Raw genomic sequence first — 25,385 nt, 5'->3', positions numbered from 1 at the left:
AAGGCGCCATGTCACGCCAAAGAGGCAGACGCAGAGGACGGTGCAGGACGCGACCCTGCTCACATGCCGTTCGAGAGAAGGCAAAACTGCAGGAACAGGAAGGAAAACGGTGGTTGCTGGAGACCAGCGGAGAGAAGAAAGGTGCGGGGAGAAGAAAGGTGCAAGTTTCGACGAACGTTCGGTCCTGTAGTGGCCTCCGCAGGAGGGTACAGGACATTTCCAGCACCGCAGAAAGTGGCCCGTGCCGCTCTCCCCTCTCGGCCACGCGTGCATCTCACTTACGTGTCTGTTAGCCTCTCCCCCTCTCTATTGCTCGCTGTTGTGTGGTTACCTATTCCTACGTAAGAGCCACCCCGCACCTCATGTCTATAGACGAAAGCAATCTTTCGCTTTGCGATCTTAGTTTGCTCGTGGGTCTGCACCCGGGCGCGGCCTGGCAGGGAGGGTTTGTCCGCTCCCGTGACATCGGGTTGATGTCTCGGCTGGGGCTGGAGGGCCCGTTTCTAAGGTGATTTTCCTGCACGGCTGGCAAGTTGGTCCTGGTTGTTGGCTGGGAGCTTGGCTGGGGCTGTGGGCCAGGGGTGTGGGCTTCTTTTCCCACGGGACCTTCTGAGAAGCTGCTTGGGCTTCCTCACAGCGTGGTGTCTGGTTCTAAAGAAGAGGATGCCAGACACAGGACGGAGAGACTTCCAGTTTATTAAGCCTGGATCTGTACGCCAGCACGGGTCACTTTCACCATGTTCTTTGGGTCCTGTAGTCATGGAGCTCACCTTGATTAAAGGAAGGGGGCATGGATACCACCCCTTCATGGACGCTTGTGCTAAAGAATCTGCTGCCATACCTAAAGCTTATGTCTGTCCTGTTGTTCTATTGTTAATAAAATGCTGTGCCTGTCAGGTGGATGTGTTCTGAAGCTCCTCGATAACCTGTTCCACGTCTTGATGGCATGGGTCACCACTGTCGTCATCACAGCAGTGTCTGTCTTGGTCTTTAACTTCAGGCCCTCCCTGGAGTTTTTCTTAGAAGCTCCATCAGTTCTTTTCTCAATACTTATTGACAATGCCAGCAATCCTCAAGGTGTGGAATACGTACCTAGGAAAGAAAGGATTCGAGATCTAAGTGGCACTCCTTGGGAGCTCTCCAGTGGGGCTGGAGAAGAACTGGAAAGACTTACCAAACCCAAGAGTGATACTGAATCAGATGAAGATCCTTTCTATGTGGTATCCAAATAGCTGGTAGCTCTCACAAACATTTTCGCTATGTGTGATAACTATCTTTTCACTTTGATAAACCAAGAACATTTCTAAAGCATAAAACTCTTTGCGTAGGACTTCCCTGGCGGCTCAGACGGTAAAGCGTCTGTCTACAGTGCGGGAGACCTGGGTTCGATCCCTGGGTTGGGAAGATCCTCTGGAGAAGGAAATGGCAATTGACTCCAGTACTATTGCCTGGAAAATCCCATGGACAGAGGATCCATGGGGTCGCAAAGAGTCGGACACGACTGAGCGACTTCACTTTCACTTTCACACACTTACAACATTTTTGGGGAGGAGAGGTGCACAGAGGTGAGATGAGCCTCCCATCTGCCCTCTACCAGTCCTCACCCCCCTCCCAGATGTGCCCCCTTGACCGTTTGACTGGTGTTGTTCTGGACGTTTTGGGGGTTCGTTTACCTGGCGTGCTTTCGGGCTAGACAGACATCTCTTCTCTTCGTGCCCTGCCTCAGCCGTCTTTCTGTGTCGGACCGTCCAGATCGCCCCTCCCGCAGCCTCTGCGGAGCACTGCACAGATGAGCGGTGTGTATTCAACCAGCTCCTGACTGATGGGCATTCACCTTGTTTCCAGGTCTCTTACAGGCGACCCTGCCGTGGACGTCCTTGCATGCATACGGGCCCTTGTGCAGGGTTTACCCCCAAAGCAGGGATGCCAGGTCCATGCTGTGCACATCCTCATTGGAACGCCTTCTCCCAAAAAGGTCTCTCTCCCACTGGGGTTTACTTTGAATCCCTGGAAGGCACGTTCCCTTTGCACGTTGGCTGGTTTTGTTCAGTGGCTGGTTGACTGGCTGTCCTTCGTTCACTGTCCTGAATGTCTGCCCTGGGCTGAACTCTCTCCTCCCCTGTGACGAAGGCTCAGTTCAGTTCAGTCACTCAGTCGTGTCCGACTCTTTGCCACCCCGTGGACTGCAGCACGCCAGGCCTCCCTGTCCATCACCAACTCCCGAAGTTTACCCAAACTCATGTCCAACAAGTTGGTGATGCCATCCAACCAACTCATCCTCTGTCATCCCCTTCTCCTCCTGCCTTCAATCTTTCCCAGCATCAGGGTCTTTTCAAATGAGTCAGCTCTTCACATCAGGTGGCCAGAGTATTGGAGTTTCTGCTCCAGCATCAGTCCCTCCAATGAATATTCGGGACCGATTTCCTTTAGGATGGACCGGTTTGGTGATGAAGGCTACCGCTGCCCCTTCTCAGGGACCTCACAGTGGGGCCATCGCAGGACCACAGGACCACCTCCTGCCATCCAGCGCAGGCTGTGGGGAGAGCTGGGGCCGCACGCAGGGGGCACAGGCCCGCCCTCGTGTGCACTGGGTCTCCTGTTCTCCTGGGGCTTCACTAAGAGAAGGGATCTCCGGGGGGCACCACCGTGACTTGGCATCGTAACTGAAGGGAGGGAAGCAACTTGGAAATCCAGCGTTTTCAGTGCTGCTAATGCTGGGTGATGCTCACAGCTTCCCAGGAGAGGTGGGAGGCCCGGGTGATGGAGCTGCTGCTGGGCGGGCTGTGCTGGCACTGGTCCCGTTGTGGGCGTCAGTCTCTAGTCCTGGGTCCTGAGGACTCCAGTGACAAGGCCAGGAACTCCAGGCTCTTCCCAGGGACCCGCCAGCAACAGACGTGCAGGTCCGTGCGCCAGGGCTCTGCCCGGGTGGCACGGAGAGTCGAGAAGGCCTGGGCCTTCCCCTGGCCGCCGTGCAGCAGGCTTCCTCGGGCGTCGCTGGGCGAAGGAAGCCCGCGCGGCAGGCCAGGCCGGCCTCTGGTCCACAGCTGGGGTGGGCCTGTAACTCGCCTGTGCACTGCCCACCTCCCTCCTTAGCACGGCTCCCTGGGTGCCAGGCCTGGGCGAGGCCATGGGTGCAGAGGGTCCCATCTCTGAACGTGTGCACAGGGTGGGCGTCGCCTCCCCACTGTGGCCAGTCTCTGGCAACGCTGTGTCTATAGGCAGAGCGGTGTCTGTTCCAGCTGACATTTCACCATAAAAGCTCCCAACGCTCTGTCAGAAGCTTCTCAGAGCTCTTGACTTTTCGGCCAAGAGGGGAGAGCCGCAGGCTGGGAGATGGCACGGAGCGGATTTCTTTCCAGTCCTAGCTCGGGCACGCTATGCCGGGCCCTTCTCGATGGTGGGGGCTGGACTGCAAGTCCTCTGAGGTCCATCCGACTCCCTGGAGGACCTGAAACACTGCGCAGACTCCACATGTGAGCCCCAGGGTGGCCCTTCTCAAGGACCCTGAGCCAGGGTGCAGCTTGCCTCTGCTTGAGGAGGAGTTTGCAGGGACTAAGACACTCATCACATGGGACTCTGGCCCAGAGGGAGAGTGAGGCCACCAGGGCAGGGAAGGGACAAGTGAAGGATTAGTGTCTGAAACCTTCAAGAGGTGTATCAACTGACTCTTTAAGATGCTGGCCTGCCTTCCTCATTCACTCACTCATTCATCCGTTTGTCCCTTCAACATTCACAGTCTTGCTCCATCCGTCCTTTCTGTCATCTTCCCTCAGCCATCTGTCCTTCTGTCCCTTCTTCCATCCACCCACCCCCCCACCCACCATCCATCCACCCCCCCACCCCACCCCACCATCCCCCACCCCACCCCCCCCCCCCCCCCCCATCCACCCCCACCCCCCCCCCCCACCCCCCCACCCCCCACCCACCATCCACCCACCCACCATTCATCCTTCCATCCACCCATCCACCATCCTTCCATCCCTCCATCCACCCACCCCCCCATCCATCATCCATCCACCCACCCCCCACCCCCCCATCCACCTGTCCTTCCACCCACCCATCCACCCACCCCTCCATCCACCATCCTTCCATCCACCCATCCACCTGTCCTTCCGTCCATCCACCCACCCACCCATCCACTCCTTCAGGGAGGATTTACGACGTGGTACCTTGAACAGACATAGTGAAGAGGAGAGGGCTGTGTCTCTGGAATCTTCCTCCACTGATGCTCAGGCCGGTATTTTAATGTGGAAAATAAGAGGCGAGGCATCCTCTGACCTGTCATCCTTCTGATAGCCTGGGGTTTTGCGCTTCTCCCCAGCCCCTCGGTTCAGAGGTTGAGGATCTTCTCTCCACCAGCGTTCTCCATAAGGTCCTGGACCTCTAGAATGAGCAGGTCCTGTCTGCCCTGGAGTGACCTTGATCTCCTGGGCTCTGCTCTGGGCTCTTTGCTAGTCACTGCCTGGAAGGAGAGTGAGCTTGTCAGAGGTTTCTCTGGAGGTGTCTCAGGGAGCACCCTGCCCCATCTCCTCCTCGTGGTGTCTGGGGATGAGGGCATTTTGTGGCCAGCTCAAGTCCTCATCTGCAGAGGCAGGCGCCTCCTCGGTGAGCCATCTGGGTGACTGAGGGGGTGGAGGCTGTGGGTGGAGAGCCCAGGCTGTGTGGCACTGGGGGTGCTTGGGGCCCAGCTGGGCTTCCCAAGCTGGGTGCAGGTGAACGAATGTCTCCCCCAGCCTTGCCCAGACTCCTGCGGCCATCGCCCAGTGTGGCCTCCCCACGGACTGTCCCTTCCCTGTCACCGTTTCCGGGTGGAAGCCACGTTGCCCAGGGCCATCAAGGTCACGTCCACGATGCTCCAAATCCTGGAGCCCTGTGTCACCCCAGGGATGCAGGGATGGCTGAGTTGGGTCTGCACGGATGGTGGCAGGCAGTGGCACAGTCTCCTTTGGTGAAAATCCCTTGGAATCCCTGCTGGTGGGTCCTCAGCCCTTCTTCAGAAATAGGAAAATGGACCGGAGGCAGGTGACAAGCACAACCGCCGCCAAGCCCTGCGGGCTGAGCTGGGCTCATTGGTGGCCTTTCCTCGTCCCCATGAGGCGACAGAGACTGACAGGTGATCAGAGATGGTGCGAGGCAGGCGGGGGTGAGCCGGGCGCAGGGGACCCCCGCCGGGCAGGCCCCTCGTGTCCACTCCCCCGGAGACCCCAGTGCAGGGCTCGAGTCTAGCCCTTCCTGCTTCCAGTCCTCCCCGTCGTCTCTGCTGAGCCTGAGAGGTGGCCAGGTGGGCCCAGGTCTGAGCAGGGCAGTGACCTGCCACCCCCGGAGATGCTGCTGCCTGGCTGGGGTGAAGGTGGGCCTGGTGCCAGGCCGAGGCATGGGAGGTTGTAGCCTGCAGACCCAGGGATGAGCGGGAAGGGAGGTGTGGGAGGTCCAGAGCCCATGGCCTCGCCCAGGTTCCCCGCGCCGGGCCCAGGCCTCTGCCCCGTGATGTCCCGGGTGAGCAGCTGCTGGAGACCGTCTGGGAGGCGAAGGCTGCCAGCATCCTGCCAGCCCAGTCCCTGGCCCTGCCCTCTGCTTTGTTCCCAGGGTTGGGTCATTGAAGAAGTATTTCGGTCGGAGCCTCTGAAGCAGCCTGCTTGTTTTCCAGCCTGCTGTGCTGACCTCCTCGCTGGGGCTGCGTGCTCTGTGCTGGGGCCTCGTGGGGAGGGCTGAGGGGCACTCGGCCCGGGATGAGGGGCCCCTGCGTGCCACCCACCCCCTCCCCGCTTGGGAGAGCTGTGGCTCTTTTTGCTTCTGGAAGTGGAAGCTGGGAGGTAGCAGGGACGGCGGGAAGGGCAGATGTGTCTCCTGGGTGACCTGCCAGGAGCCCTGCAGACTCAGAGCAGGTGCTCCCTTCAGCGGCAGTTCCTGTGAGAGTCAGCCAGGTGCCAGGGCCCCACTGGGACCCGCCAGGCTGGGCCCTGCCCGCCTGAGGCCTGGGGCCCAGGAAGCAGACCTTACTCAAGGAATTAGATGTCTTTACACTTAGGGATGTGAGAGCTGGACCATAAAGAAAGCTGAGCACCAATGAATGGATGCTTTTGAACTGTGGTGTTGGAGAAGACTCTTGAGAGTCCCTTGGACAGCAAGGAGATCCAACCAGATCCATCCTAAAGGAAATCAACCCTGAATATTCATTGGAAGGACTGATACTGAAGCTGAGGCTCCAATACTTTGGCCACCTGATGTGAAGAGCTGACTCACTGGAAAAGACCCGATGCTGGGAAAGATTGAAGGCGGGAGAAGGGGACGACAGAGGATGAGATGGTTGGATGGCATCACCGACTCGATGCACATGAGTTTGAGCGAGCTCCGGGTGATAGTGAAGGACAGGGAGCCTGCTCCTATGCTATGCTGTGCTATGCTCAGTCGGTTCAGTCATGTCCAACTCTTGTGACCCCATGGACTGTAGCCCACCAGGCTCCTCTGTCCATGGGATTCTCCGGACAAGAATACTGGGGTGGGCTGCCATTTCCTTCTCCAGGGGATCTTCCTGACCAGGGATCAAACCTGGGTCTCTTACACCTCCTGCATTGGCAGGCAGCTGACTTTTAGGGTTGATTGTGGAAGTGCCTTTTGGGGGAAGCAGAGGGGTCATCTTCGTGTCTCCATTGGTGGAGACATTGCCATTGCTGAAATGTTTGACTCCTTAGTGGGCCAGTTGCAAAATTTGTCTTCAGGACATCTACCTCCTGATTTCTGCCATTCACACACAGATTGCTTGTTCATCCATCCATCCGTCTGTCTGTCCATCCAACCATCTGTCCATCCATCTATCTACTCACTCATCCATCCATCCGTCCATCCATCTGTCCATCCATCCGTCCATCCATCCATCCATCTATCCATCCACCCATCCATCCATCCGTCCATCCATCCATCTATCCACCTACCCATCCATCCATCTGTCCACCCATCCATCCATCCATCCATCCATCCATCCATCTATTCACCCACCCATCCATCCATCTGTCCATCCATCCATCTATCCACCCACCCATCCATCCATCTGTCCATCCATCCACCCATCTGTCCGTCCATCTATCCACCCACCCATCCATCCATCTGTCCATCCATCCATCTATCCACCCACCCATCCATCCATCTGTCCACCCATCCACCCATCCGTCCGTCCATCCTGTGCACGCACATACACACACACGCCTGTAGCTGATGTGTGGTGTGTGCAGCTGCACGTCTGTATTTGAGCTCCTCCTTTGTGGCACTGCTTTTCAGGGCTGTTACGAAGGCAATGGCACCCCACTCCAGTCCTCTTGCCTGGAAAATCCCCTGGACGGAGGAGCCTGGTGGGCTGCAGTCCATGGGGTTGCTGAGGGTTGGACACAACTGAGCAACTTCACTTTCACGCGTTGGAGAAGGAAATGGCAACCCACTCAAGTGTTCTTGCCTGGAGAATCCCAGGGATGAGGGAGCCTGGTAGGCTGCCGTCTATGGGGTCGCACAGAGTCGGACACGACTGAAGTGACTTAGCAGCAGCAGCAGCATGCTGCCTTTCTGGCCTAGGGCAAGTGGAACTCAACTCTGTTTCCAAATTCTTTCTCAGGTTCCTCCTTTCTGCCTTAAAACTGACCTCTCCCGCTTCTATTCCTGGACAGCTCTGGGGCCAGAACGCCTGGCTGTGTGCGTGCGGGTCTCAGGCAGGCTCAGTGCACAAGCAGGAAGCGGGCGGGCTGTTGTAGAGGAGAGAGGCTGAGTGCGAGAATCCGGGGCTTGCACAGCCGCTAGCAGAGCTGGGGTGGGGGCGTCCCCAGGCCCCCGGTCACGGGCACGCCACCGGAGTGAGTGGAGCCCAGACGTCAGGAAGTCACTGTTGCCAGTGTTGGTGGTCCCCACAACCTGGCCGCAGGTCCTAGCACGCAGGCTCAGACTCTGCGGAAAGGTTTCTCACATTCCAGCTCCCCTCTGAGTGTGGAACGGAATTTGCATCCTGAGCCCTTCCCCCAGAGGGGTCTGGGAAATGTAGTTTTTAGCCCCCAGGCCCCATGGAGCAGGAGCAGATCAGAAGCGCCCGCCCGTGTGAGCGACCACGGCCGGGGTGACGAGGAAGCCACCCGGCTCTGCCTCCCCAGAGTCGTGGAGCTGCCCCGTGGGCATCACTCCTGGTTCTCGGGCGCGGAGGGTTCCCTGGTCAGGCCGCACAGCCAGTTCCTTTTCTGTCTTTCCTGACCTGTCGGACGCCTGGTGATGTCAGCCCCCGGGACGTTCTCTGCTCAGAGGCGGGAGCCGGGAGGAGGGCTCTTGGTGTGGAGCGCCCAGGTCCCTGGAACTGGGCTGGGCTCCTTGCTGCTGTTGCTTTCCTCGTTGGCCTCAAGAGAGGCAGAGGCCCCGAGATCATCTCCCCAGTGGGTGATGCTGGACTTGAGCCCACGCCCATTTGTCCCCAGAGGTGGCACTGCCTCCCAGCAGAACTCTCGCCCTGCTAAGGATGCTGAGGCTGCTGGGTAGAGAGGGGGCTTTGGCCTCAGTGGGGAGAAGAGTGCGGGGGGACGGTCCTACTGGAGTCTCTAGCGCCTCGCCACACCTTTGAGACAGTGAGAAAATGCTTGCTGAGCTCTGGCACAAGCCAGAGGGGCGGCTTTTTCAGCATGTCGCAACAGAGGTCCGCAAACACGGACCGGAAGGCCTCTGGAAAACCGTTTTCCCCGCCGGCTGTGAAAGAGGCAGGCTTGAGAGCCCGTGCATCTGGGAAGACCATCATCGTGGCTCTCGGGGTGTGAGTCCCGGCACCAGCCTGGGTCTGCGATGCCTCCTGGCCGCGGCCGACCTTGGAGCCGAGACTCAGAGATGAGCCAGGGCTCAGCTGCATCTTGGGGCAGGTGAGCCAGAGACTGGCACGGCCGTGTCTTCCCGCGGGCCGAGGCCAGGCCAGGGCTGTGCCAGGCACCCACGCCTGGCCAGCCTGGCTCTGCATCTGGGGTCAAGTGGACAGATGCTGGGGAGCCCCGTGGGGGGCCGACCCTACGTGTGGGGTAGACACACTCTCTTCACGGTGGACGCCCGCCTGGACCAGGGTATCTTGGGTCCCCACCATGTCCCTCCCTCTGCAGGGGTGGAGAATCTCATCTCCCCATTTTCTGGTCCCCCGATTAAAGGGACAGAGGTCTGTGGCAAAGCCGAGCTGTAGAAATGACGCTGCGGGGACAGGGTCCGTCAGATCTGCGGAATCGGGGTAGCACGGTGCCTTGCAGGGCACGGTGGACGGGTTGGGGTGGCGTACTTGGTGATGGGAACCTCCCCAGCCTGCCACCTCCCCCGACCCCCAGTCCCTCACAGGGGGTGGTCTGCAGGGCATCGTCTGCACCTGCCTCTGGGCACTGTCTAGCACACCTGCCCTGAATGCCCTGCCCGCTCCCGCTCCCCTTGTAGGCTCCGTCTGGGCGGTTCTCTTGTTAGGGACTTGCCCGGACCAGCAGCGAGGCTGCCTGGAGCCCCCGCCACCGTCCCCGATGGCTGTGCTGGGCTCCACACGTAGCAGCTAGCTGCAGGACGGCTCAGAACTCGGTGGGGGAGAAACCAGCCTTGATGGTCCTTTCTCCCCTCCACAGCTTCCACCCCAGTTAAAAAGGGGAAACTTGCCTCTTGAGCGAGTCTCAGGCATGTAAGGACCCTCTGGGGAGGAGAGCCAGTGAGCTGGGGAGGCCCAGAGACCTCAGGGGCATGTTTGCGTCAGCCCCGCTGTTACACCCAGAAGTGAGTGTGGCCTTTTAGCAGCAAGTGTCAGCGTCCAACCCAGACTGGCACACACGTGATGTTTGTGTAGACAAGTCTTCTTCAGGTACAGCTTGATCCAGGAGCCCGAACTGCACAGCAGAAATCTGTCCACATCCGTAGGCAGGCCCTCCTCCCACGCCCAGGGGAAGGCCATCTGGGGCTGCAGGCTCATCACCCAAGTGTGAAGCCCGCAGAGCGGAGAGGAAGAGGCCCCAGTATAGACTCCTCGGCCTGGCCCAGTCACACCCGGGACAGGGTGGTGCTGCGCTCTGATTGGCCAGGGAGACCCAGGTGTCCAGGAGGAGGGGGCGTGGCAGCCCCGCCCACACCCACGCGGACAGGCGGCTGCTGGACACCAGGTTCCCCAGAAGCCCAGGGCGGCGCCCCGGCCGCACACACCGTGACCTTCGCGCTGACTCTGAATTTGAGTTCACTTCCTCCGCCTGGACTCCCAGGGCCTCTTGTCTGTAGTAACACGAGTTGCACTGTCCATTCAAGGCCTTGTGTAGGGCGGGGGCCGTGTGGATCCCAAGCCTGTGGCCCTCGCCACCTGGAGGTCTGGGGTCTTTGTGAGGTGGGTTGCAGTGCGCAGGCGCGGAGCCATCCTTATCACCAGGAGCGTCTCCACCGTCCTAGGGGCCGCTCAGTCCTGTGCAGCAGGGGAGGGAGGTCGCGAACTTTCCGGAAGGGGTGCAGGGGCCCGCCCTCCGTTGCTCTTATTTGGGTGCTGTCTCGCCCTGTAGGCGTGGGTCTTCTGGGAGCAAATGGAGACTGACTGTTTGTGCAAAAGGTTATGGGAAAACTGCACTTCAGTCGGGCAAAGATGGGGCATGAGATGTGCCAGGAGCCTGCCCGCTGTCCTCAGCCGCACCCGGGGGCGGGGCCCGCCGTCGGCAGTTGCGTAAGGGACGTCACGGGCCGTCAATCACTCCCATTTCGTAAGACCACCCTGGGTGAAGCCGCTTGCATCAGCCGTGGGAGCCAACGCCGCCTTTCAGCTTCTGTTTGGGGTGGGTTTCTTGTGACGCTAGTGAGAAGAGGGGTCTGGGAGCCCGGGGCTGGTGCGGTACTTGGGGGGAAAAAGAGCAACGTTGAGTGCCGCCGAGTAAGAGAGGGTTCACACCTTGCGGTGGCTGCCTGCAGGGACCAGGATGGGAGCTGGCCATGTGCATTTCCGCAAAGTGGGGTGTCCTGCCCCCGAGAGCACCTGATTTCTGAGCTGATCCCTCAGCCTCTTCTGAGGGTCAGAGGTGGTCCTGGAGCGGGCGGAAGGAGGGGGTTTCTGAGGGTTGGTTTCCAGCTCATCTGCACGCCCGGGTGCGCCCTTCCTGCCCGTGGCTAACTCGTCACCTCGCCTTTGTCCTTTCAGCTCAGCCAGCAGATCTCCTGAAGGTTCTAGATTTTCACAACCTGCCTGATGGAATAACCAAGACCACAGGCTTCTGTGCAGCGCGGCGATCTTCCAAAGGCCCGGATGTCGCCTACAGAGTCACGAAAGATGCCCAGCTCAGCGCGCCCACCAAGCAGCTGTACCCTGGTAAGAGACGGCGTGTATGCCTGGCGGGGGTGTGGCTCCGCTTCTCGCCCCTAGCCAGGCAGCAGATCCGGGAGCTCGCAACCGGAGTGGCGGGGAGGCGGGGAGGAACGCCTGACGGAGGGAGAAGCGTGCTTGGTTTTCCAGGAAGGAGCCGGATTTGACGTCAGGATAGTGAAAGCGCACGTCTAGCTACGGTCGCCGTCCACACCCAAAGGTGGGAGCGGGGCCGCGTCTGTTTGCACTGCGTCTCCAAGCAGGTGTCTCTCCAGCAGGGGGCGGGAGGCCGGGACTCCAAAGGCAACACGGAGAAGCGCGGTTCCCAGGTGCGGGGTTAAGAAACCTAGGGTCACGAGAAAGGAAACACTTCCAGACTGAAGCTTAATTGGGGGTGAGGACATTAAGAGGCACACGCATCAAACATCAGAGCTCCCAGCAAGAGAGTGCAGGCTTTTAATGAGAATCGATTGCCAAGTGTCACATCGCTGCTTCTAATTACGAGCCCGGAGCCAGAGCGATGGTTGCTGGTAGGCAGCTCCCCGCTGGCCTCGGGGCCGTCTGGACTGGCTGACCAGGCCCGTGACTGATAACCTCTCCCCCCACTTCAGTGGAGCTCTTCCTCCCGGTTGAGATCAGAGAGGGCCCTGGGACGCCGGGCGGATGCGCTCAGCCCGGAGATGTTCCGTAATCCTCAGAAGCGTGAGCTAACCTTTCCGGCAACGGCCTGCCTCGCTCGCTGACCCTCCAGTCGGGCATCCTTAGGCCGGCAGTGGGGTCTGTCAGCCGCGTGCCCGCAGGGTTCCAGAAGGATGTGCCCTTTCTGGGCTGTGTGTGATTCCTCTGGCCCTTTCACTCTTCACCGTCTGCTTCACGCCGGTGTTTCCTCAGCCTCTCTTTAAATCCACAGGGACTCTTAAGAGTTTCTCTCTGCGAGAGAGGCTGAGTCTGCTCTTTCTAGAAATGGCATTTGGGCCGGTGAGCTCCTTCAGGGGCCACAAGGCCCTTCACTGTGTCTTATGGAGCCCCCCTTGACCACCTTGGGGTGCCAGACGCCCCCCACTCTAGAGTGTCTGACCATCACTGCAGACGGGGCTCACCAGGGCCCTACGGGTCACTCGCCACAAAGAAGCTCAGGGATGTCACTGGGTTTCACGCCCAGAGAGTCTTTCTTATCCCTTGGGGCCAGCGTGTTCTGAATCACCCAGAGGCTGCCTGCTGTCCTGCCCCGAGCCCCCAGTTTAGAGCTCCTCTGCCGGGGGGCTGAGGGGCTGGGGCGAGGGTGTCTTGGGAGCGCTGCTGGCCCTGCACCCTCGTGCCCGGGCTCTGGGACGGACGTCCACTGCGCGGCGTGTGCGTGGCGTGGTCATCTCACGCGGTGTCCTACCCCGAGGCCGTCTGTAGTCACTTTGCTGGCAGGTAGTTTGATCTGACCCCTGCCGCCCAATTCCGGGTCACAGCCAGCTCACCGGGGTTGGTGTCCTTTATCCAAGCCCCCCCCCCCATGTTATCTTGTGGCGAGTGACGTCAGAGGGTCTCAGGATACGGGCCGGTTACTGGAGATCCGGTATGAACTCCGGAACAGCAGACAGGGAATTTCTTTTAAGCCCACATTTTCCCCGGGCTCTCCAATTAGCCTCTTCATTAGATGCTGAAAGAGTTTAAAGGGCTATTACAGGGCCTCTGAGCCATAATTCGCTCAAGGAGTCGAATGGGTCCATATGTAACGATTGCCTCCTTAACGCCAGGTGGAACTGGCCGCTCCTCCGGGATGGTTTAAGCGGACGTTTCCTGGGGTCTTTTCTGCAGTCCGGGGGTGATGACCACGCCCAGCCTCCCTGTCCTTTTTTCTCTCAGAGCCTCTCTCGGATGAGGCTCGGGGCCTCTGTGGAGCCCTGTCCCGCTTCCCCAGCCCCGACGCCCGTTACCCTCCAGAGCCGCCCACACCAGCCTTGCCCACTCACCTGTCCTCCAGCGCTGTGCCCCCACCTTCGTCCAGGCCATCTCCCGGGACGTCGGGGGCCACAGGCCAGCTTCTTCAGAGGCCCAGCCCCCTTCCCAGTGGCGAAGAGCAGCAGCGTGGTGTTCTCTGCTCTTGCTGGCGAAGAGGGCGCTAGCATTCCTCCCTGATCTGAGAAGGATTTTCTGGTCTTGCTTGCAGCCTGTAGTCTGGGTTCTGAATTGGCAGGACCAAGAGTGTGACTGTACGAGGTGGTGCTGGGTCTCCTGACCCCGTCTGGACGGAGCCACAGGGACTGAATCAGATCCAAGGGCGGTGGTCTGTGTGGGGAGTGGGTGCCACCAACCAACCAGAGAGGGCTGCCCAGTTTGCCGGGCGGTGGGCCGGGGGTTCCTGGGCCTTGTTGCCCCCACCACCTGTAGTGGGCGGCAGAGGGACATCCCGTCAAGGTAAAGCCGGCCTGAGACCCTGCTAGAAGCTGTCACGGGCCCGCCTGGAGTGCAGCAGGCAGGTGTGTCCCGGGGGGCTGTCTGGCCACTGGTGGGGCGCCCCTGTGTCCCCTGAGCCACTGGCCGGCTGCCTTTGCCCAGGTCTAGCTGCCTCCTCTGAAGACATCCAGACAGGGCAGCCTGCCCTTGATCGTGCCCGGGCGTGGGGACCGCTCCCCATTTCAGCCTCCCTCTGGCCACCTCGGGGACCCCGAGACTCTCTCCCTGCCTGGGATCTGAGCAGGGGGGCCGGGCATAATGACGTCCCCTCCGCCACCGCCACCGTCATGACGGGCTGGGGCTCCAGAATCAGCCTGTGTCCACCAGAATGTGAAACTGTTGGCCCAGCCACTGTTGGCCCAGTAGGGTTCAGTTTAATGGCACGTGCATTTATTGAGCTCCCATGGTCTACCCAGACTGTTGCAGTGCCTTTGGGTGTCAGCCCGAGTGAACAGGAGATGGTCTAAGGGAGTCAGGGGCCCCTCACCAAGACTGCTGCTCAGTTTCGGCTCTTCCCTGAGGATAAAACGTGAAGTGCTGGGCAGAAGGCGAGCTTCTCCCTGACGCAGATCACGAAGCAGGCCAGCGTCCTGCTCACGCGGAGATGAGAATGGACCGTCTCTGAAGTGACAATACACCCATTGTTATTTTGCCAGGAGAGGGATGAATGTTAGATGTAGTTCATCCTTTCCGGTTATCTGAGCTGAGAACACGTGTTATGGAAGTGATTTCAGCATTGTTAGCCAGCATCTTAATGAGCTGGTAGTGCAGGCGTCCGTGGTCCTGGGCTGCGTGCCCTGATGATGGAGGAGGGGTCCTCCTGTTTCCAGGCTTCTCTCTACCTGAGGCAGGAGGGTGATGTCAGTGGCGTGGGGTCACCACGGGGTGGACACAGGGCGACCTTTGAGATGAGAGCAGGGGTCACGGCGTCCGAGGGTGACTGTTGTCCGTCCTGGATGTGAGCAGGGACCTCTGAGATGCTTGGGGTCAGATGCTACCCCGGGCCTTTCAGTGTCCGCTCACGCTCGGGGACCAAAGGGCCTGCCGAGGTGCCGGCTGGGGTCTCGCCCGGGGCCTGCGTGCAGCCGCTGCACCCCCCCGCCCACGGCGGTTCTTGCAGGCCGGGGTTTCTGGCCCCGCAGCACGTCTCACATTTGGAGGACAGTGTGGGGAGACACTGGTGATGGTAGTGGCCTCCACAGAGCTCTTTTCAAACGGCTTCTCGTGCACACAGGGCAGCCTGAGTCTGCGCCGTAATGAAGCCAGCCTTCCCCCAGGTGACTGTGCTGACCACACCCCTCCCCTCGGACCTGGCGACCCTGGCTGGGTGTGGTGGTGCCCAGATGCTCCCTGCATACCTGCCCCTTCATCAGACCCTACCTGAAGCCTCTGCCTGCACTACCGGCCAAACCCACCCCCTCTCTGCCCGCCTGGGGGTAGGTGGGGCCACGGCGCTGAGCACAGCGAGCAGACCCCAACTGGCAGCTCCTCAACAAGGGGACCTGACCCTGGGCTGCGAGCCACACGCCTTCCTGCATCCGCACCTCAGTCCAAGCTTTGGCGCCCGTGGGATGGCCGTCTCCACCTGCCCCCCATCCCGGCCTTGAGAGCTCACTCAGCTCTGTTGGCCTTTGGGGTTTGGTTTCAGGGCCTGAAGCTGCCATGACCCTTCTTATCCTCCCCCTAGAGAGACCCCTCCACCCCGGGTCCTCCGGGGGCCGCGGGGGCGGGGATCTGCTTGGCAGCCCCCTTTCCCCCAGCAGGGCATTGGCCGGGCTCCCCCGCAGGGGCCCGAAGCAGAGGCCAGTTGCCCGGCTGTGGGGCAGAGGGCGCCCACGGACAGCTTCCTCACTGGACGTGGGCATGCCAGTCGCTCAGTCCCTTCTGACTCTGCAACACCCTGGACTGTAGCCCACCAGGCTCCTCCGTCCATGGGATTCTCCAGGAAACAATACTGGTTTGGGTTGCCATGCCCTCCTCCAGGGGATCTTCCTGACCCAAGGATTGAACCTGGGTCTCCCGAGTTGCAGGCAGATCCTTTGCATCTGAGCCACCAGGGAGGCCCTCCTCACTGATCCCAGCTCAGGCACCCGGGCCTTCTGGTTGACCTTGTGATAGTTCTAGAGGAGGGGTGGGTCAGTGAGGGGCTCTGTCCTTACCCAGGGCCGGGGCCGGCTCCAGCCCTCCATGGCGCGCTGGGTGGGAGGTGGTGTCAGCCTCAGGGCCTTGTCCTTCCCGGGCTGGAGTCCCTGCTGACACTTCACTGGGCCCACTCCGTGCCCTGGTTCTGAGAAGCATGCTGACTTGCGCTGAGCCTTCCTGGCCCCGCCCCAGGCCCCGGCTCTCAGGGAACTGCAGAGCAGGCAGAGAGAGCACCACTGATCCCACCGCCAGGACGGACGGGAGGAGGGGCCAGGTCCCTGTCCCGTCCGCGATGCAGGGTGTGAAGGGTGTGTGTGTGCAGGACTCTGGGGCCAGCAGGGCAGGGCCAGCCAGGGTCTGGCCTGTGCTGTAAGGAAATCTCCCCCCATCAACACACCAGGGCCGGGGTTCCGTCTTCTGATTTATTTTGCCTTTTCTCTGATTCACATGTCAGCCAGGAACTGTCTGCCATTCGAGCGGTAATCCCCAGCCTCCTGCCTTCCTTCCCCTCTTCTCTCTCCGCCCACCCTCCAAAGGGTGTGGAATGAGACACACTCTGCTAGGTTCAGCCTTAGGCCCTGCCGAGGGTCAGAGGTGGACCTGGAACAGCACCTGCCCAGAGGAAGCTCATGTTCTAGAAAGTTCTAAGGATTTAGACACAGTTGCATTGAGGTTTGGGAAGTGAGAAGATAGGACTGAAGGCTCACAGTTGGAAGGAGCAGTCGGGCTTCTTTTTGGACTGGGCCTCGGAAGGGCTGGGTTTCGCCACGTGGGGCTCAGGAAGGGTTGCAGGAACGGTCTGATCCAGGGGCAGATGGGAAGCCAGTGTCTGTGTACCGTCCCCAGCAGAGGCTTCCAGGTCCCTGAGCTGGTTTGTTTGCAGAGAGCTGCGGCTGGGTAGGGTTGAGGGCGTCCCAGCTGCCTCCTAACCGCTGTCCTCCGCTCCAGCATCTGCGTTTCCTGAGGACTTCTCCATCCTAACCACTGTGAAAGCCAAGAAAGGCAGCCAGGCCTTCCTGGTCTCCATCTATAACGAGCAGGGCATCCAGCAGATCGGCCTGGAGATGGGACGCTCCCCGGTCTTCCTCTACGAGGACCACACGGGGAAGCCGGGGCCAGAGGACTACCCCCTCTTCAGAGGCATCAACCTGTCGGATGGCAAGTAAGTGGCACCGCTCGGCAACCCCTCCCTCCCCTGCTGGTGGGTCGGGTGGGTCACCTAAAGCCCCCGGGAGCTAGGGACCTAGCAGCAGGATGTGATTTGGAGCAGGACGGAGTCAGCATGCCCGCGGGTCAGAGAGCGCATCGGGCTTGGAGTCCGGGACTGGTCTCCGTCTGGCCGCATCCTCTGTGGCTCTGGAGACCTTTCCTCTCCCTGGGTCTCCTTTAGTGAAGCGCACTAAACAGGATCAAACGCTAGCCTGTGAGTGTCTGCAGGGACACGGGAGACTGTGTAGGTACACCCAACCTCTTCCGGAGAGGATTCGCGACATCCTTAAGGAGGCAGACACAGGAGGGCACAGCACCCCGCTGCAGGACTCGTCCCTGGAGAGTCCCGTGGACAGAGGAGTCTGGCAGGGGACAGTCGATAGGACTGCAAAGAGCTGGACACGACTGAAGCGACTTGGCACGCACGCAGGGATGCAGATAGGGATGGGAGAGTGACTGAAAAAGGAGAGTCAGGTTTTTCCAGAACTCTCTGTTGGGTACCTCCCTAAACCCTGGTAGTTTGAGATCACTCATTTTGTGGCCCACACGTCTGAGGCCACATGCCGCGATCCTTCAAGAACTCAGGATGTGAGTCCTGCGTTTCTCACTGACAGCCTCAAGTAGGTCCATCCGTCCCCCCATCTCCCAACAGACTCGGTTTCCCCACAGCCTGCATTTGCGTTTGGGGCTTGGGCTGCTACTTAGGGGAGTGCTACAGGGCTTCCCTGCCCTTGACCGGAGCCAGGTTTCAGGGCTGCGCCCCAGGCCAGACAGCTGACCTCATCCTAGAGACGAGAGGCCTGACTTGAGTGCAGGGGATCTCCCGTGGTGCGTGGTGTGGACCCGCGCCCACGCCTGTCTGGCCGCAGCAGCTCGGCTCTGAGTGACTCTGCAGAGAACAGGTTTCCTCCTGCATCTCCGGGGACTTTCGGCAGGGACGCTCGGCGTGGTACTTGGTGACACCCGGCCCCCCCGTCACCTGCTCCGGCTGGCTGTTTCTTTGCAGGTGGCACAGAATCGCTCTCAGCATCCACAAGAAGAATGTCACCTTGATCCTGGACTGTAAAAAGAAGACGACCAAGTTCCTGGACCGCAGTGAACACCCTGTGATAGACGTCAACGGCATCGTTGTATTCGGCACCCGGATTCTGGATGAAGAAGTGTTTGAGGTCAGCAGGGGGTCGGGCCATCCCACACCCCTAGGACACAAGCCGCTGTGGCCGGTATCCCGTGCTCCGCTGCGGGGGGAGTGTGTGCTGACCGTCCCGCTTCTATTAAGGGCGGGACTGATGTCTGCCTGGGGAGACGGGCAGGCGGTTGGACGAGCCCCTGGGCTTTGAGCGCCTGGCGAGGATGCGGTTCTGGTCTTGTCTCTCTGCAGGCTCCTACTGGGGCCGCGTGCGCAGCTATGAGAGGGTCATGGGGCCTGGTCACGGTGCAGGCCCGAGGGGGCGGGGCTTCCGGCCTTGGGCAGGTTGCTGTGACGTTTCACCTCAGTGTCTGCACTTGTGAAGGGGAGCGTGCGTGCAGCTTCTTTATAGGCTGTGGGAAATCTTATGGGGGGTTGGATGCAGTAAAGCGCCGCTGCCCGCTCCCAGCAAGCGCTTGACGCACGTCGGTCTTGATCGCGGCCTGGCGTCGGAGCAGGGGACGGAGCGCAGCTGGTCAAGTGTGGGTTAGCAAGGAAGATCAGAAGAGCCGCCTCCGTGGAAGCGGTGGGTGGGAGAGCCAGCTTGGGACGGTGGGTCTGCACGTCCTGCTGAACTTGGCCACTTTCCTGCAGAGCAGCCGTTCAGGGCGGCCGCAGCCTGTGGACCACAGGGCGGGCTGGGCTCCTGGGTCCGGCTGACGCTGCCAGATTTGGGGTGTAATGAGGATACGCCCTCTGAGCGTGACTCCGCTCTGGCCACGCTTGCCCGGAGACCCGGGATGAACTGCAGGACGGCTGGGCTGACCCAGGCCCGAGCGGCTTCGGGGCTCCCCCGGGGGAACTGGTGTCCAAGGCTTGGGGGTTGCACAGACTGGGACTGAGTGTTTTGCTGGTGTAGACTTCCTGCTGGCGCGAGGATCTGGGTAGAGCAAGTGCCGCTGGGGAGCCTCAGGACTCATTTGTAACACGTGGGTGCTGGCAGCCTTGCCTTCGCGGGGGTCTCACGGGGGCTCCTCTGTGAAGCACTTGGCTTGGGGCCCCTGCCCAGCGCCCGGGAGCCTGGGTGCCTGCCACTGCCCTCGCTCCTCGCGCTGGAAGTCTGAATGCAGGGGAGGGGCCGTGAGCAGACTGGGGTTTGAACTCACAGGCCGTGCAGTCGCTTGTCTGCGCAGCGCCTGGTCTGGATCTCTCTGATTTCCGGTTCCTTTGGTGTGCTGCTAGCGGGTCTTTTACCGTAAAGATTCAGGGGAAAGCTTTATCTATCTTAAAAGGATCCTACGCCAAATTCTTCTTCCCTGATTTTCCGAGCCAGAAGAGTTATTTTCCCACGAGCACAAGCCTGTCGAGACGCCAGGGCTGTAGGGGGCCCTGGGGAGGTCAGGGCGGGCCCAAGTCCCAGCCGCTCTGTTTATGAGCCACGAGGCCCCGCCGCCCTGAGATGCCTGCGCGGGGGAGGGGTGGCTGAGGACCTCCGATGCTTCCACCACTGTTACCCAGGTTTATGGATAGAGAGGGAAAACAGTTTATGATTGTCCAAAGAAGCAGATCTCAAATTGGAGAGCTCAGGTTTTTCTCCTCTGCTTAGCCTTCCGACCACTGGGGCAGGTCTTGCTCAGTAAGCAGGCAGGCTTTTTGATTGCAGCTCAGAAATAGGTTCGGAATTCCAGGAGCCCTTCTTCCTGGTCGTGGCTTTCAATCTGAGGCTGAGGGGCTGCCAGGCACTTCTGTTGACCGCAAACTCCTCACGCTGTGAGGGAAGCCGTCGCGTAGCCTTGGCCTCTCCCGGCTGTTGGACCTGCCCGTGTCTGAAAACGTGGCCCGTCCCATCCTTCTTGCTGAAGGCCCGGGAGCCGGCGGCAGGGTGCCCTCAGGGCCCCGAGCACCGGTTTTGCTTTTCTTCCTTCACAGATAAATTTGGGAGGGTGGTCCTCAGGTCCCCAGCCACCCTTTGTCTTATGGCAAGTGAGACAGAATCTTTATTTTTATGTTTGGAAGTAAAAATGATTTAACTTTTCAGCAGATCCCAAATAGTGGCACTTGCCGTTTTAGCTGTTTTGGCTGCTAGAGGCGTCTCCTTAGAAGGAGGAGCCAGCGCCGTTGAAAACCGTTTCCCAGCAGCCACACTTCCCCGGGGAGGGTGACTTCCCCTCATTAAAAGCCGGTTTGTCCTGAAGCTCTGCAAGCTGCAGGGGGGAGCTGGAAGGTTCTGGTACTTTGGTGGACAGCCAAGTGGCCTCTGGCACAGACTGGGCTTCGCGATTTGCACTGTTTCCAAACGGGGACTTGCTGAACTCTAGAGCGTCTGCGGGGGGCACCGGGCTCTCCGGGGTGTGTGTGGCCCCTCGGAGGCCTCTTTGTCCAGAGAGGTGGGGGGCGTGGAGACCAGAGGACCAAGGCGGACAGCGCTCCCCGCAGAGCAGTGCCCACTCTCAGCTGGTCCGCACCCTGCCGGGGCCTCCCTGGGGCCGCCGCTGGCCTGGTGTGCGGCTGGGCAGGGGGCAGCCGCCCCCGCTCTCTGGGCCCCCCTCCCCACCCTGGCCCTGGTGTGAGCCTGCCTCTGACGGGGCCGCCCTGCAGTCGGGGACACAGCGCCCCCCACCCTTCCAAAGCCCCCGGGAGGAGCGACTGCACAGCGCGACCCCTCAGGCCTTCAGGCACTTCCTGACCGGCTGATGGCCTGGAGGCCCCCTCAGGCCCAGGGTCCTCATCTGCAGAAGGGGCACGGCAGGGCCAATGCTGGGTACCTGGGGTGCCCCGTGACCTGTGTAAGACGCCTGCACCGTGGGACCACAGTGAACCACACCGGCCGGCGCCCTGGCAGAGCGGGTGGCCTGTCGTCAGCTCCCATTGGGGTCTAATCCGTCAGCTGTGGCGGCGGCTGTGACCGAGGTCCCCCCCTGCGGGGGCGTGGGGTCACACGCTGTCCCGCATCCCGCCTTGAGACGTCAGTGCTGGCCACACGCCTTGGAGACAAGGGCCCCACGCCATGCAGGGCTGGGCCACCTGAGCTCACAGGCTCCCTGTCCTGGGCCCAGAGAGCTGTAGGGAGGGTGGTGCTGAGGCCCCAGCCAGGGCCTGTCCTGGGCAAGGTCCCCGTGGGGACCGCCCCTCCTGGTGCCCTGGCGGCTCAGGAGGGGCTCGGGCTGGCTGCCCAGTCGCTGCTCTCCACCCTTGCACCCCTGTTCCCTTGCACCCCTGTTCCCAGGTGGAGTGCGTGCCTGAGGGCTGCCCGGGGAGCTGCCTGCAGGCGCCCGCAGTGACATTCCCAGGAGCTCCGTGCCCTGCGTCCTGTCCCTTCTCCTGGGAAAGGCCTGCGCCCTGGGACCCGAGAGCCGTGGGGGCTCCCCAGGCTTTGTCCCGCCCCCCGGGGCCTGCTGTCCGGGAAGGTCGGGGGTCCTTCTTCAGACCCCCACCAAGAGCGGTCCTGCAGGGCCCCCTGTGCAGGAAAACGTCTTGTTTTCACCCCGGGCTTAGGAACAAGCTTTGTGTTTTTGGAAACAGACGAGTCTGCCTGGGGAGTGGGTGCGTCTGGCAGGCGGTGGGAAGCGGCTGGTTTTCTTCGGGGGCACGGCCGGGTGGGAAGCCCGCAGGGCCCCGTGCCCACTCACCACCTGTGTGCTTTGGCCTCCCCGTGCTGGGTCATCAGCGCCAGAGAGGTTGAGTAACTTACCGGAGGTCGCCCAGCCGACTGCCGTGCAGCGATGTCAGTGCCCAGAGCTGTGGTTGCCCAGGGCCCACGGCCTGTCCTGTCGTGATGGGGGCAGGCACGATAGTCCCAGCGCCTGGCGCCTCTACCGTCTGACCGCGGAAACTGGGACCATCGTGAGCCAGGGCGCCTCCCTGGTGGTCCCAGACGTGCTGGCGGGTGCCGGGCCCTGCTCTGGGCCCATCGTCCGGCCCAAGCCCCGAGCGCACGGGAGTCCCCTGGCTGGTGGGATCTGCGAAGCCCTGGCGCCTGGCAGGCGGAGCCAGCGCACGCCGCTGCCAGAGCCGCCCTCCCTGCGTGCCTGGGGCCCTCTGCCTGCCCAGCACCGTTCCCTGGTCTGGACTCGGAAGCGCAGGGCCCGTCTGGTGGACCCTGCACCCCGCTGGGCTCCCCTGTGTACCTGGAGCTGGCTGATGCTCCAGATGGAGGGGTCTGCAGGGTGGGATGGGGGCACATCAGGACCCGGTGGTGCTCTGGGCTCCTTGGGGGAAGGATCCTCCCCTCAGGTGAGCCTCGACAGGGAGGGGGATGTGGAGAAGGAGGCCTTCCCCGGGGGGTCAGGGAGCCAGTAAGTTCTGGGCCAGGAGCCAAATCCTCTTTGAAGGTGCTGAAAATTTCGAGGGCAACAAGACCAAACAGACTGTAATCTGGATTTTTTCTCTGCAAACCCTGTGGGTGCCCGTGGGGAGGGAGCGGCTTCGCGCCCTAGGAAGGGTCCTGCTGTCTGTCTGCCATCCTCCAGCCTCTTGGCGGCCCCAGGGGTTTACCTAATCCCCGAGGCCCTTCTTCCAGGAGCCTGTCTTTCCCACTGACACCGTCTTTCTTGGAATTCAGCTCTCCCGGGGTAGGAGCGGGGCCGCAGCCCCAGCAGTTATCGGAGGTGGCCTGGGATCCCTCTCTTGGGAGGCGGCTCGCACTCCTCGACGTGAAGGGCGTCTGGTGTCGGAGCCTCAGAGCAGAGGGAGCAGTCGGCTGGTGTCAGGCTGAGGCTGTGGCCGGTGACCCTGAGCCCCTCTGGTGACATCCTGTCCTGACCAGCTGGCTAGGCCGCTGGGTGCAGGACACTGGCTGGTCTGGTGACTCAGGGGAGACGGGGGAGGTGACGGGACAGCGGGAGGGGTAGCAGGCGGCTCCTGGGCCCCTCAGGCCACGGGCGGTCTGCTGGGGCGTGTTCCTCCCGCGGGCGCGGCCGGGCCTGGCCCCGCTGCTCTGCTGGTGACCCCCGTTTGCACTTTTCTGCGCCCCTTTCTGCCCACCATCCCCGGCTCTGTCAGTCTCCTGCTAATGGCTGGAGAAGGGCCGCCCTCTTCCAGGGAGGGCTTTTTCCTTCCGTGGGAGGCGGTGCTGGGTGGGGCTGGCGGGACCAGTCTGGGTTCACCTTCTGGTCCGCTCAGACGCTGTGCAGCCGGACGTCGGTGAGGCAGGAGGGCGTCTGAGGATGTCAAGCGGCTCCGGGGGCTTTTCGGGGCCGTCTCGGGGCCCCCAGCCCCACTATTGAGGGTGTTCACAGGCCAGGTGCCATCCCCACCCCAGGCACACGAGTGCTTTTCCGGTTGGGGTTGCCAGGTGGGCCTGTCCTGGGAGAGCGAGGAGCTGGGCCCTGGTGCCAGGCCAGGTGGGAGCTGCAGCTTCGTCTGCACGACAGGCCAGAGCGTTCTGGGTCGATGCTGGGCTCCACTGCACACTCAGCCCCCGAGACTCAGAGCGAAGCGTCAGGGACCCCCTACGAGCGCTCTGCATGACCGTCCGCAGCCGCCTTACGGCCACGTTCCCACCAGACCCGGCAGCACAGAGGCGGCCCTGCAGGTGTTTCCGCGTGCCGGGCCCACGTCTTTGTCCCGCCCAGGCTGGTGTGGCCGCGTGTGCCCCCCAGCGACTCCCAGGGGAGGCCCTGGCCCTCAGAGGGGCCCAGCAGGGCCCAGCGTCTGCAAGGCAAGGGTCATAGTCTACACGTGTGCCTGGACCTTAGACGGGGTGAGGGGCGGAGGCTCCCAGGGCTAAGTCTTGGGTCCAGGACCCCCAGGGGGCACCTCCGCCCCCGGCTGTCCCAGCAGGCTCCAGTCCTGGGCCAGGCCGGGCTGGAGGGCGGCATCCACCCTGGTCCCTGCTCCCTCCTTCCCGTCCTGCGGCGCTTCGCCCGGGAGCAGCCCCTGCCATCGCAGGCCCCGTGCAGCAGCCGCCGTGTGCCCTGCGGGGGACTCTGGGGTGCGGGGGGTGCACGGGAGCCATGGCCAGCAGCCCCTCTGCTTCAGCTCTGGCCACTTTACGGGGACCCCCTTTTGTTCCTGGTGAGGACAGGGACCTCACCGTCTCTGTGTTTCCTGGACCCCAGAAACAGACGTCCTTGGTTGGGTCTCTTAAAAAGACAGGAATGAGATAGGTGCTAGTTCTGGAGGCCAGAGATCCGCAGTGTGAAGTCGGTGGGGCAGCCTCCCCCGGGGCCTCCAGGGAGGGTCCCTCCTGCCCCTCCCAGCTTGGAGAACAGGGGCCATGGCCCAGCCCAGCAGCAGGTGGATAGTCCGGAGGGGCACCGCCTTGGGTGGCCTGGGGGCGGGCAGGGATCCCCGGGGAAGCGCAGGCCCAGCGACCCCGCTGTGGGCGCCTCACGCCTCTCCCTGCTCCATCCCCACCGCCCTCTCCTCTCCTCTGTCCGCCTCTTACAGAGACTCAAGTCACTGGAGTCAGGGCCCATCTTAGTCCAGCCTGATCTCTTCTCCAGACGCATCACTTAACTACCCCTGTAAAGACGCCATTTCCCCAGAAGGCGCCGTCCCCAGGTTCCGGGGATGAGGACTGGGGCCTCTGGTCTGGGATCCCCATCCAGCCTGCTGCTCGGGCCAGCGTGGGGAGGGCTGCTCTCCCTTTGATGCCCGCAGGGCGCGTGCGGGTTATTAAACGCGGGTCTGCTGGCGTGACTGCTTGGTTTCAAATCGAGGTCTTTCTTGGGTTGCCGAGTCGTCCACAGGGCCCAGGGGGCAGGGATAGTCTCTTCCCGGCTGGGTGGGGTGGGTGGCACCCCTGTGCACAGCTCCCAACTTGAGTGGGCAGCTGACTGGCCAGTGAGGACCGTGCGCAGAGAGTTGGAGGTGCATTTCTGTCTTCTGATTCTCAGATCTGGGAGGGGCTGGGCCCTGGGTGCGCCGGGGCCATGACTCCTGCCTGGGGAAGGTGGCTGGCAGCCCACGGACAGGGGCGGTGTGACGGCTGAGCCCAGCCCAGCCGGAGCATGGTCATGTGCGGCCGTCCCAGCCAAGGGGCTTTTGTCTGGAATTGCCCCTCGGGTGCACAGTGATTTTGAGGGGTTAGGGATGCTGGCCCGGGTCACACCGGGCACTCAGGATCTATGTTGAGCCTAGCAGTGGTGGGGGGCATCTCCACCCAGGCCGGCAAGAAGGGGTCCAGAGAGACCCCACGGAGTTTCAGGCAGG

At 61.6% G+C, this 25,385-nt stretch overlaps 1 protein-coding gene across 2 annotated transcripts in view; it reads left to right on the top strand.

Annotated features, from left to right (window-relative positions):
* COL5A1 (collagen type V alpha 1 chain) overlaps nt 1-25,385 on the top strand; it is a 139,281-nt gene that overhangs the window by 22,722 nt on the left and 91,174 nt on the right. For both annotated transcript variants that reach the window (XM_027966118.2, XM_027966117.2), the window contains exons 2-4: nt 11,141-11,308; nt 16,841-17,054; nt 18,108-18,270. In XM_027966118.2, the coding sequence (XP_027821919.2) occupies nt 11,141-11,308; nt 16,841-17,054; nt 18,108-18,270 (545 nt within the window). The remainder of the gene's footprint in view (nt 1-11,140; nt 11,309-16,840; nt 17,055-18,107; nt 18,271-25,385) is intronic.

The sequence above is a fragment of the Ovis aries genome, chromosome 3 (assembly GCF_016772045.2).
Source record: "Ovis aries strain OAR_USU_Benz2616 breed Rambouillet chromosome 3, ARS-UI_Ramb_v3.0, whole genome shotgun sequence".
In the NCBI taxonomy this organism is placed as follows: Eukaryota; Metazoa; Chordata; class Mammalia; order Artiodactyla; family Bovidae; genus Ovis; species Ovis aries.
The sequence above is the reverse complement of the archived record's forward strand: the minus strand, read 5'-3'. Positions and strand labels throughout refer to the sequence as shown.